This window comes from Musca vetustissima, unplaced genomic scaffold (genome assembly GCF_032173495.1).
Source record: "Musca vetustissima isolate MV318-11 ecotype Yass unplaced genomic scaffold, APGP_CSIRO_Mvet_v1 utg82064, whole genome shotgun sequence".
Classification (NCBI taxonomy): Eukaryota; Metazoa; Arthropoda; class Insecta; order Diptera; family Muscidae; genus Musca; species Musca vetustissima.
In genome coordinates, this window is record NW_026876430.1 from 178,707 (window position 1) to 192,199 (window position 13,493).

At 36.4% G+C, this 13,493-nt stretch overlaps 1 protein-coding gene across 1 annotated transcript; it reads right to left on the reverse strand.

The window, feature by feature from the left end:
• Nucleotides 1–404: 404 nt before the first annotated feature.
• LOC133320991 (pro-resilin-like) lies at nucleotides 405–6,025 on the reverse strand. The gene is made up of 3 exons (XM_061530096.1): nucleotides 5,890–6,025; nucleotides 704–784; nucleotides 405–534 (listed from the first exon to the last, which is right to left on the reverse strand). The coding sequence occupies exons 1-3, from the start codon at nucleotides 5,983–5,985 to the stop codon at nucleotides 412–414; spliced, it is 300 nt and encodes a 99-aa protein (XP_061386080.1). The 5' UTR covers nucleotides 5,986–6,025; the 3' UTR covers nucleotides 405–411.
• Between the last annotated feature and the right edge of the window lie 7,468 nt (nucleotides 6,026–13,493).

Below are 13,493 nucleotides of genomic sequence, written 5' to 3' on the forward strand. Positions count from 1 at the left end.
AAAAATAAAATAAAAAAATATTGTATAGGTTGGAACTCGTGCTGGAATTCCGACGCCCCATACCTTATCCTCTATAACAAGTGTGTGTTGCTGTGCTGGTTTGTTTTATATATTCTAAAATACATATATACTTTTTTATTATATATATAGGTTTAATATGTAATATATATTTTTTTCTTTTAAAACATTGTATATAATTTGCGCTATTTTTTGTGTTTTTTTAACCAGGAAGCCAGCAATCCAATAGAAAATTTGGTCAATTTCATCACGAAAAATTAAAATAAATGAAAAAAGAAAATTAAAAACTGTAACACAATTATTTAAATGAATTGGATTACTGGCTTGTTATCTATTTTTTTGTTTGTGAGTCGTGGCTATTTTTGTTTTCTTTTCAGTAGTTGTCTACTAAATTTAACCCAAGGGATTGTTGGTATCAAAAGTGATCTTGGGTACGAAACCATTTTCACCATCCACAGTATAGGCCACAGTCATTAATCTTCCATCGGGCAACCAGACGGCATATTGTCCATTTACCTTTTGTGTGTGATAATAATATTTGCCGACATTTCGATTTACAATGTAGTCGGGTTGAGAGGTCATGAAATGGAGAAGAGATGGAAAAAAGGTGTCAGTTTAACTTGTGTGTGTAGACAATAGATGTCATTATTGTATTGTTTTGTCGTTGGTATGAATAAAGTATTACCTTTCCTTGAGCATCACCAGCCTCATTTTTATTGAAAAATAATTCCTTTTCGGGATCTTTAACCTCGTATTGATATTCATACTGAAATGAGGAAATGAAAAAAAGAAATAATAATAAAATAAATACAATTAGTTTGAATATGATGATGTAAGAAGTTCAGCAGGAATAAATTTCGATGGGGAAAATATGAAAAAAATTGCGTGAAACACATTTGGCGCCAATATTTTAACCAACTATTATATCCAGATTTCTTCAAGAAAATAGTATTCCCGTTCGAACTCTTAAATTTGTATTTTTTTGAAATTCGACTTATAAGTATCCGAAAAGTACTATTCGTAGCATTTGAATGGAATGAGCTAAAAACTGGAAATGAAATGAGATATTTTGGAAATTCCTACTAAAGTGAACTAAATTTGGAACATTTTAAATTTTGAATGAACCGATGTAGGAAGTTTTGGAAATTCGTACTAATGTGTACTATATGGTACCAAATTTGAATTTGGGTGAAACGATAGAGCTGGAATCTTGACATTTGGAGTTGAATCATTGTTGGGGTGAAGGATTGGGGTACCAAAAATGGTACCAAATGTGGATTTAGATGAACCGATACAATTTGAAATTTGAGAGAACTGATGGAGCTGGGGTCCTGAAATTTGGATTCCAGCTCCATCCACTGTTGGTGTGTAGGATTGGGCTATGCAAAAAGTTTTGGAAATTCGTACTAATTTGTACTAAATGGTACCAAATTTGGATTTGGGAGAAACGCTGTAATCTTGAAATTTGACATTAGGGTCACTGTTGGGTAGGATTGGTTTTTGTAGAATGTTTTGGAAATTCGTACTAATGTGTATGTACAACATGGTACCAAATGTGGATTTAGATGAATCGATAGAGCTGGAATGCTGAAATTTGGAAATAGGGTTATTGTTGGAGTGTTGGATAGGGGTATGGATGTAGTTTTGGAAATTCATACAATTTGCTAGTAATTCATATAAAGATCTTGTCGTGTTTCATGTATTTTTATGAACGTATGCGCATTTCCAAAGCCAAGTGGCTGCAATTTTGCATTCCGGGTCTATAGATGCTATATGTGTACATCGCAGGAAAAAAATAATAGGTGCCCATGTTTAGTTATCTTTAGAGACTAAAGTACATTTTACAAGCGATGTAGTTATAAGTCTAATTTTCTAACCTCAGTGTCTATAAATTGTTACATCGCTTTTTCAGAGAATAAGATGTATGTCCAGAATTTGGCATAAGTGAAGGGTTCGATTTGTTAGTTGTTTTCATTGTTGTAATATTAAATCTAAGATGATATCACATATTTTGTTATTATTATAGAATTTTTAGTGGAAATCATTAATTTTTGCAAAGCGAACATCATCATTGATCCGTCCTATAGTCGAAACGAACCTCATATCAAACATGGGACAACACTATTAATACAAATATGGTTGTTGTCATAGTTTGAACCCATGAGTAATTTTAAATTAATATTCCATCACTAACCAATAAAAATCAACGTGATTTTTTAAAATCTGAATACACGATTATTTCAACATATCACATAGTTTGACATATTTTCCCTTCATATAATATTTATAATGTAGAATAAATACGACAACTGCTAAATTTACATAGTAATTTGGTTATTGACTAAAACTGATGCCCAATTAGAAAGGCAGGAAGGCTTACCGGGCCTGTCAACTTGTCTACTTAAAAATAATTAATCAATGATTATCGTGTGAACGCTTCAAAATTAAATACCTTCAAATTTGTTATTGTTTTTCTATTCTAATGTTGGCGCGAATGCATGTTTGCTGTTTATTTACTCTAACCGAATTGTGTGGCGCAACAGTTAGTAGCAGCTAGTTAATTAATTTGTTAAACAAATTTGTTTACAGTTTGAAAACGGGCGAAAAATGCAACCACAAATAATTAAATTCTGCCTTGTCATAGATACTTGCCGAAAGAAAGTAAAGAGAGAAAATGTTTAACTAAATAAACAGGGATTGTTCTTATAAAGGTCATCCGTTTATAGGAAGCTTGTCCGAAAAGAAAACATAGATTATTTGTACTGATTGTATTTAAATATGCTTTAATCACTAATTGATGGTGGACCCAGACATTTTTACGAGCGCCTAGAAACTGCATATGACTGTTGTCCTGGCCATGGCATTAATATTCTGCTAGGAGATTCTAATGCAAAAATCGGAAGGGAAAATATTTTTGGTCCCACCGTCGGAAAATTCAGCCTCCATGAAGCAACATCTGACACCGGCATGAGGTTGATTGACTTCGCGGCATCAAAAAACATGGTAGTTAGCAGCACCAGATTCAAGCATCTCGATATACACAAGGCCACCTGGATTTCTTCTGATCAAGCAACGAGAAATCAAATTGACCATGTTGTGATATAAGGAAGGCATTCATCCAGTGTTTTAGACGTTCGATCGATACGAGGATAATAGTATAGAAGCACAATGGCAAAGAATTACCCACTCCCTAAAAACTGCAGTAAAAGCAACACTTGGGTATCAAAAACCACCATTAAGAAATACATGGTACGATCAGGAGTTTGGTAATGCTATTGATGTGAAAAACGCAGCGTATAGGGCAACCCTGCAGACTGTAGCAACATCGGGAGAAAAGGAGAGATGAGAAACGTATTTTCAGAAAAAAGAAGAAAGAACAAGAAAAACGTGAGCCAATCGAGATGTACTGGAGTCAGAATAAAGTCCGGAAATTTTACCAAATAGAGATGAAAATGGAAACCTGGTGACAGATACAGACATCTTGTTGAGGAATTGGAAGGAGCATTTTGAAAAGCTTCTGGTATCAAAGATGATGTCAGAATAACAATTAATCGGCTGAAGAACAATAAAGCAGCAGGTGCCGATGGATTACCAGCCGAACTATTCAAGATCGTTGGTTAGATGCTGGTTAGGAGCACGAACCAGCTCTTTCGTACAATTTAGCTAGAGGAATGCATGTTCAATGATTGGAACCTCAGTATCCTGTGTCGCGTGCAAAAAAAGGAGGCAAGACGATATGTGCCAACTATAGAGAAATAAGTCTCCTTCCCATTGCATATAAAGTGCAATCATGCGCCAGATTCTGGAAAAAACACACGGAAAACCAACTATTCGTCGACTATAAAGCCGCATTCGACAGCCCTATCCGTTCAGAGGTGGTTAAAGCCATGTCTGCGTTCGGCATTTCTGTAAAATGATTACACGGCTATGCGGGATAACTTTAACTGGTTAAATGTCAGCAGTTAAAGTCGTAAAGGGCCTCTCGGAGCCCTTCAATACCGAACGAGGATTCAGACAAGGTACCATTTTTTTCGTGCGACCTGTTCAACATCTTGCTGGAAAAGGTCACACGAGATGCAAATGTGAACAGAAATGGCACTCTGTACACCAAACAGCATATGTTATTCGCCTACGCCAACGACATCGACATAATGGGTCGAACATTGCGAGCGGTAACAGCCACCTTTGAACGATTTGAGAAGGTGTCTGCCAAAGTGGGACTGGCAGTAAATGGCGAAAAAACCGAACTGATGGTATAAATGCGAAAGACGTCCAGTAGACTCGGACCAACTGTGGAACTTGAAAACTACAGTATCGAGGTAGTGAACGATTTTATATACCTCGGTACCGCCATAAACAAAACTAATAACATCAGCTTTAAAATCCGGAGGAGAATAGTGTTGGCCAACAGATTGTCTGAGTAAGCATCTAAAAAGCAAGTCCACATCTCACCAGACCAAACTCACAAATGCACAAGCAGATGAGGCAACTCTTGCAGTGTTTGAGAGAAGAATTCTCCGGAAGATCTATGGGCGGATACGCGTCTATGGTAAATATCGCCGTCGAATGAACCATAAGCTGTACCATCTATTCTCGGACATCGACATAGTCAGACGGATCGAGCTGCAGCGACTACGTTGGCTAGGCCATCTTGTGAGAATGGATGAAGATGCCTCAGCTCAAAAAGCGAGCCAAGTGATGGTTCACGCAGAAGGGGTAGGAAAGTTCTTCTTTTCGACGACGGGCATGATTTCCGATCACTTGAACGCCCAAATCCAAAAATTCCAACGGCATTCGAAAGAGTACACATCTGGCTCAGATACGATCTAAGATTAAAATAGCACACAAAAACAACAAAATGAAGGACCTACGAAATTTGATTTTTTTTAAATTCAATTTTTTTGAGAACGAACCAGATTAGTAATTATGTAAGATATTGACCGATTATACTTATCCTAGTTCATACGATAGCTATGTAAGTACAGCATAAAGTGTTAACATTTGAAACGATTGGATTATGGACATTATTGAATTAGTTTAGGTACGAATTAAATAAAAAGAATTTTTTTTTGAAACCGAGAATAAGGGTCTCCCTCATACAAATGATGGCTCTTCTTTAAAAATGTATTCGTAATTTCGGTTTGGAAAGGCAACACGAAATAGGACCATAAGGGATCATATTTCCCAATTCGTTTGGAAAATTTTGAACATTTTTGTAATTCAAGGTAATTAAATTGTAATTCGAAACATTTCAATTGAAAATAAAACGATTCCATTCAAAATTGTTTTTCGAATTATTTCAATTGTGTTCTGGAATAATTTGAATTTCAAAATAAAAATAATATTAATTACTAATTACATTTTTTCTATGAAAACTGAAATGTTGAAAAAGTGTTTTTAATTTCTTAGAATATTTTTTTACTATACAGAAGGATTATTTCAATAGATTTTGTTTTGTGTCCTTAAGGACTATTGTCATGAATCTTGGCATTGTTAAATTGAATTAAAATAAAATTTTATCATTTCTACATTTCTGGTCGTACAATAAGGACCATTTGTTTAATAATTTCCTTAGATTTTTTCTGTCCTGGAAATTACAGGATTATGATTGTTTCACTTTGCCGAACATTTTTACACTTTAAGTTTATTTAGCCACTTAACAAATCCATATCCATCCACAATTAAATATATTTTTCTTTTGAATTTTTATGCATTGATATTTGAATTTAATTGACATTTACGAAGTGATCACACTTGGTTTTTGTTGTTATAGTTTAATGTCATTCAAATTCTTCTTATTTAGAGGATAGCGGCAAATATCATTTATTTTTTTCTTTTGTTTTTTTTTTTTCAAATAAGTATCACATTTACCGGTTCTGGTTGTTCAGGAGCCTGAGGTCGCGCATGTGCCACCAACAGATACGCACACAATACGATTGCGACTAACTTCCAAGATAGTGTCGACATTCTGAGACCGTTTTGTCAGAGGATAAATGGGTTCCGCGTTAAAAGCAAAATAGATGCGTGGGAGATCTTTATAAGCGTTGTAACGCTATTCGCCGTTAACTGAAGCCAATTGTTTGTCAGACGAGTCTTTTATATGAAAATTGAACGTTTTAGCGGCGTCTCTTGTTTAAAATCGCATCAAAATCTCTGGCGATGTCGTCTTCTCTAACTAACTGGCTGACTGGATGAATGAATGGATCGCCGACTACGACGACGACAACAACGAATGCCTTGCCACGATAGGTCAAAGGTAGTAGTCGTCTCGTATCATTTCGTCGTCTACAAAGCGCAAAATCTACCATATGGCAAAACGTGGGCAAACACACCGATCATACTAACGTATGCAGTTGCAGCTTCAAAGGTATTCTTCTTCTACTCTGACAAGAAGCTACAACTACTGCAGCATCCGTAACAAAAAACAACAACAACGACAACAACAGCATCATCATCGGCAACAACCGAAAAGAATAAAACATTTAACATTTTCCACATCACAAAAAAAAAAAAAAAATTTCTAGCGGAGGGATCATCGTCATTGCTGAATGTTTGTCTGTCTGTCGTTGCGACTTGTTGTTTTTGTTTATTTTGGTGTTGTTCTATGTTGCATGTTTGAAATTGTATAAATAATTTTTGTTGTTGTTGTTTGTTTTGCTTACCCTTTGCAATGTCTTATCTTTTTATCGCTCGAGAAATACAATACCGAATGAATGAATGGACTATTCGGCAGCAACAACTGAACCGACAGCAGCATCAATAGCAGCTGCTTTTATTTTAATGTTGTTGGCATTGTTGTTGTTAGCATTGTTGCTGACGTTATTTGCAATATCGTTTTCAAATGAATTCAATTCGATATTTAAAATTGATATTGCCAGAGATGAGAGTGTTAAATGAAGTTCAGAAAAAAATATTCCGAAAATTTTGCTGTTTAACAAACTGGGTTGGATCTGTAAGGTTGAATTTAGGTTGGGTATACTATCCAGTTTCTTTGCAGACATAGGTGTGGATTTGTTATAATTTTTCGATAGAAACTATATAGGCGTGAATTTTTAAAAATTAAAAAAAAAAATTGAAGGACCTATATAGGCGTGGATTTTTAAAAATAATTTTTATGGACCTACATAGTCGTGGGTTTTTCAAAATAATTTTTTAAGGACCTACATAGGCGTGAATCTTTAAAAATAATTTTTATGGACCTACATAGTCGTGGGTTTTCAAAATAATTTTTTAAGGACCTACATAGGCGTGAATCTTTAAAAAAATTGTTAAGGACCTACATAGTCGTGGATTTAAAAAAAATTTAAAGACCTACATAGGCGTGAATGTTTTCGAAATAATTTTGTAAGGACCTACATAGGCGTGAATCTTTAAAAAAAATTTTAAGGACCTACATAGTCGTGGATTTTTAAAAATAATTCTTTAAGGACCTACATAGGCGTGAATGTTTAAAATATTTAATATTTCTTTATGAACCCATATAGGCGTGAATGTTTAAACATATGTTTAAGGACCTATATATATATATATATACTGGGCCGACTATATGATACCCTTCACCACTTTGGATATATTCTACATATGTATCCTAACAGACGAGACGTTCATTCAGGGAAACGTGTCAGAGACTAATTCATATTACTTCAGTACGTTGCGTCAATCGGCCTAGCTTGGGATCTTCACACGAAGCTTAGCAACATAATTCTAGACTTAATTCAGTACGCTATGCCAAATTTTGTCCAAATAGAATGACTTTCAGAGACTTTGGTGCACCAATTACCTAAAATCGGATGAAAATATATATGGGAGCTATATATAAATCCGAACCGATTTTCACGAAACTTAGTACACATTATTATAGACGCAGTTCAATACGCTATGCCAAATTTCGTGCAAATCGAATGATATATAGGGTCTTTAGTGCACCAATTACCTAAAATCGGATGAAAATATATATGGGAGCTATATCTAAATCTGAACTGATTTTCACAAAACTTAGCACACATTATTATAGACGCCATTCAGTACCAAATATGCCAAAATTCGTGCAAATTCAAAGATTTCCAGGGACTTTAGTGGACTATTTACCTAAAATCGGGCGAAGCTATACATGGGAGCTATATCTAAATCTGAACCGATTTTCACGAAACTTTGCACACATCATTCTAGACTTAATTTAGTACGCTGTGTCAAATTTCGTGCAAATCGCAAGATATATAGGGACTTTGGTACAACATTTACCTTTAGGAATCCACGCCTTGAATACTCCCTTCCGCTCGTCTATGAAGTCTCCCTTCAGCTCGTCTATGAAGTCTCCCTTCAGCTCGTCTATGAAGACTCCCTTAAGATCGATTAAATCGATTCCTTTCACCCCGTCATAATTTTTAATTCTTCCCAGCCCTGAATTATGTTCCACCCTATTTTTTTTTTCTCAATCAGAATTGGTTATAAAAATAATTATTTCCATTCTTCGTTAAGAATAATTACTCTATAATTGAGTAATTTAATGATTGACATAACATCTTGTTTGTTGTGATATTGAATAGAAATAAAAAAACACCAAATAAATATTTCATTATTAGAGTAACTTCAAAATTGAAATGAATACGAAATTAGTGCCATAATCTCCGTACATTATCTATGTCTTTACAATATGGCGTTTGTATGGCTTTTTTTGTTAGTTCCTACAAAGTAAATTTTTCGGAATTTTTTTGGTGTTCACGGTTGCTGTTGAATCTATTTGACCGATATAGCCAAATCGTGAGATTTTTTTCTTAGATGATTTTCTAATCAATTTGCAATTTTTGTTGGAGGTGTTGTCGTTATTGTTGCTGTAACTGGTGTCAGTTAGTTAATAACTTTTTTGTATAGTTTTTTTGGGTGTTCATTCTGAATTATGTGAATTTCGAATATTTGGCTACGAACTTTGTTGTGTATTCGTCATTCTATTTTAAGTTAACTATGCTATGCAGTCAGCCAGCCAGCTATTGTCATGTGTGAGCCGTGCACAAGGCCTTTATTTCAATTGGGAATTTTTTTTTTTTTTGACTTGTTAGTATGATGGGCTGTTAGTTAAGTTAAGCCGCAACTTCTTTGTTGCAGATGGTTTACCGTTCATCTTTTCGCCCCTCCCGCTAATACCAATTGTTGCCAACTGTTGTATAGGCAGTTCTCTTACTGTGAGATAATTTTTTAAATGTCGTTTCAAGCTGACGGTTTAGTACTTAAGGGTGGTGGGGTGGTGTTGATGGGGCGTGTAAATAGTTGGTATATGTCGTCCTCCTCGTTCGTTGTTCATATTCGACAAAGGCTGCGACATTCAAAGTGTCGGCTTATTATATTTCATTATAGATTATTTCAATACTGTTTTAGAGTAGTGTACACCGAAAATATAGAAGGATCTGTAGGGAGTCTTTTTAGAATACCTGAAGGGAATATTTATTGACGTGCTGGAGTCAGTCTCCATAGAAGAGGTATGGGGAGTCTTTGTATGAGTCCTTAAGGAAGTTGCTATAGATGATCTGCTGTTCAGTTTATAGACACCCAGGGGGAGGCTTTCATAGCGAGATGAAGGGTGTCTTAAAAGACTAGTTGAATGATATGCTCTGAAAGGAGTCTTTATAGACGAGTTGAATAAAAAATATTTTTAAAAATGCACGCCTTTATAGGCCCTTAAAAAATATTTTTGAAAATCCAGGCCGATATAAGTCCTTAAAATTTATTTTTAAAAATCCAGGACTATATGGTTCTTAAAAAAATACTTTTATTCTTGTGACCCTTGAAAACTTATTTTTACAAATCCACGCCCTCTTGTGACCCTTGAAAACATATTTTTACAAATCCGCGCCTTCTTGTGACACCTGAAAACATATTTTTACAAATCCATGCCTTCTTGTGACCCTTGAAAACATATTTTTAAAAATCCGCGCCCTCTTGTGACCCTTGAAAACATATTTTTACAAATCCGCGCCTTCTTGTGGCCCTTGAAAACATATTTATACAAATCCACGCCTTCTTGTGACCATTGAAAACATATTTTTACAAATCCACGCCTTCTTGTGACCCTTGAAAACATATTTTTAAAAATCAGCGCCTTCTTGTGACCCTTGAAAACATTGTTTTACAAATCCAGGCCTTCTTATGACCCTTGAAAAATATTTTTTAAAAAGTCATTGTCTGAAGCGAGTCTCTATAGACAACTTCTATATCTGAGATTCCATAATTGACAAATTCTCTAAGTGTTCCCTGCCATCATTACATAGTTTGTACATCTGTTTTGCAATGCCTACAGCCATTGCATGTCTACCTCATCCATTAGCTGAAATATTTAGTCAGGTCCTTTACATATTTTAAGATCAGCATCACAATTCATACAGACAACCATGCATTTGAACGATTTTGAGGCAGTAATTCAAACATTTTCGACAACGTCTTCTATATCCACTACTTTTTCTTCTTCTCTGCCGAAAAAAAACATTTCATATTTTAAAATGTAAATCAATAAATTTGCACATAGCTGGTCTTAAAGATCGATCGATGGGTAGGTTCAGCTATTGCTGGCACTTTTAATATCACTTCTGTTGAATGCGGCGACAACAACAACACCCGTCTCTAGCCTCTTCGGCATAACATTTGCAATGCTGTCGTGCGACATAACCTTTAGCTAACCATATGTTTTTTATTTCGTTTTAATCCGACAACGAAAACAACAACAACTCGTTTAGAATTATACAGCAAAAGAGGAGCGAACTATTAAAATGATGATGACGATGCGCTCCCCAATGGGTCGGTCTACAAAGAAACCTATTTTTGTTGGCCAACAATGCTAAATGTTTTATTGTTTGTTGTGGGGACGTTTTTCCTTTAAAGAATACGAATGCATTTTTGTGGCTTAAATGTTATCATTCTTCTCAGGGGAGGCACACAGTGGGGTAAGATATGGTGGATTGAGAATTCCCATTTTGATGGTGCTGAAGGGAGTTTTTAAAGAGACGAGCTGAAGGGAGTCTTTATAGACGAGCTGAAGGGAGTCTTTATAGACGAGCTGAAGGGAGTCTTTATAGACGAGCTGAAGGGAGTCTTTATAGACGAGCTGAAGGGAGTCTTTATAGACGAGCTGAAGAGAGTCTTTATAGACGAGCTGAAGGGAGTCTTTATAGACGAGCTGAAGGGAGTCTTTATAGACGAGCTGAAGGGAGTCTTTATAGACGACCTGAAGGGAGTCTTTATAGACGACCTGAAGGTAGTCTTTATAGACGAGCTGAAGGTAGTCTTTATAGACGAGCTGAAGGTAGTCTTTATAGACGAGCTGAAGGGAGTCTTTATAGACGAACTGAAGGCAGTCTTTATAGAGGAGCTGAAGGGAGTCTTTATAGACGAGCTGAATGGAGTCTTTATAGACGAGCTGAAGGGAGTCTTTATAGACGAGCTGAAGGGAGTCTTTATAGACGAGCTGAAGGGAGTCTTTATAGACGAACTGAAGGAAGTCTTTATAGACGAACTGAAGGGAGTCTTTATAGACGAGCTGAAGGGAGTCTTTATAGACGAGCTGAAGGGAGTCTTTATAGACGAGCTGAAGGGAGTCTTTATAGACGAGCTGAAGGGAGTCTTTATAGACGAGCTGAAGGGAGTCTTTATAGACGAGCTGAAGGGAGTCTTTATAGACGAACTGAAGGGAGTCTTTATAGACGAACTGAAGGAAGTCTTTATAGACGAACTGAAGGGAGTCTTTATAGACGAGCTGAAGGGAGTCTTTATAGACGAGCTGAAGGGAGTCTTTATAGACGAGCTGAAGGGAGTCTTTATAGACGAGCTGAAGGGAGTCTTTATAGACGAGCTGAAGGGAGTCTTTATAGACGAGCTGAAGGGAGTCTTTATAGACGAGCTGAAGGGAGTCTTTATAGACGAGCTGAAGGGAGTCTTTATAAACGAGCTGAAGGGAGTTCTTATAGACGAGATGGAGGAAGTCTTTATAGACGAGCTGAAGGGAATCTTTATAGACGAGCTGAAGGGAATCTTTATAGACGAGCTGAAGGAAGTCTTTATAGACGAGCTGAAGGTGTCTTTATAGACGAGCTGAAGGGAGTCTTTATAGACGGGCTGAAGGGAATCTTTATAGACTGAAGGGAGTCTGAAGCTGAAAGGGAGTCTTTATAGACGAGCTGAAGGGAGTCTTTATAGACGAGCTGAAGGGAGTCTTTAAGCTGAAGGGAGTCTTTATAGACGAGCTGAAGGGAGTCTTTATAGACGAGCTGAAGGGAGTCTTTATAGACGAGCTGAAGGGAGTCTTTATAGACGAGCTGAAGGGAGTCTTTATAGACGAGCTGAAGGGAGTCTTTATAGACGAGCTGAAGGGAGTCTTTATAGACGAGCTGAAGGGAGTCTTTATAGACGAGCTGAAGGGAGTCTTATAGACGAGCTGAAGAGTCTTTACGAGCTGAAGGGAGTCTTTATACGAGCTGAAGGGAGTCTTTATAGACGAGCTGAAGGAAGTCTTTATAGACGAGCTGAAGGGAGTCTTTTATAGACGAGCTGAAGGGAGTCTTTATAGACGAGCTGAAGGGAGTCTTTATAGTCGAGCTGAAGGGAGTCTTTATAGACGAGCTGAAGGGAGTCTTTATAGTCGAGCTGAAGGGAGTCTTTATAGACGAGCTGAAGGGAGTCTTTATAGACGAGCTGAAGGGAGTCTTTATAGACGAGCTGAAGGGAGTCTTTACAGACGAGCTGAAGGGAGTCTTTATAGTCGAGCTGAAGGGGGTATTTATAGACGAGTTGAAGGGAGTCTTTATAGACGAGATGGAGGGAGTCTTTATAGACGAGCTGAAGAGAGTCTTTATAGATGAGCTGAAGGGAGTCTTTATAGACGAGATGGAGGGAGTCTTTACGGACGAGCTGAAGGGAGTATTTATAGACGAGATGGAGGGAGTCTTTACGGACGAGCTGAAGGGAGTCTTTATAGACGAGATGAAAAGAGTCTTTAAAGTCGAAAATAGTCCTTTATTTTATATTATTGTATGCAAAATAATATATTTTTAATTCAATAGCTTTTTTTCTCTGAACTCAAAACAAAAGACTTAAGCAACAAACTTTCTTTAATATTCAAACCAAGGTGAATCCCCATTGTCTCTCAATTTCAAAACCAAAAAATATAAAACTGATGATAAATTACCACGATATACATTGTATTTATTTCTATATACTTAACAATAAAATATTTTCTTAATATATGATTTTTGTGCAATTTTATTGCCACTATTGCAACACTGTGTCCAGATTATTTCGCCTGTGTTGTTGTTTTTGTTGTTGTTGTCGTTGCATGTGATCATCATTAGTTGGTTGCTATTGTTAGACAAGCACTAAACAAATTTACAATGTTGTTGTCGTCGTCGTCGTGGTCGTTCGACGTCCGTCGCCTTCGTTGTCTTTATCATCAGCATTGTGGCCTGTGAAGATGAGACTCACCACAGCGGCAGCAA

Excerpts from the sequence above, each read along its gene's own strand:
- LOC133320991 (XM_061530096.1), bottom strand. The coding sequence starts at position 5,985 with ATGTCGACACTATCTTGGAAGTTAGTCGCAATCGTATTGTGTGCGTAT. Across the intron at positions 785-5,889 it reads CTCCTGAACAACCAGAACCG|TATGAATATCAATACGAGGT; the intron begins GTAAATGTGATA and ends TCCTCATTTCAG. Across the intron at positions 535-703 it reads CTGGTGATGCTCAAGGAAAG|GTAAATGGACAATATGCCGT; the intron begins GTAATACTTTAT and ends CACACACAAAAG.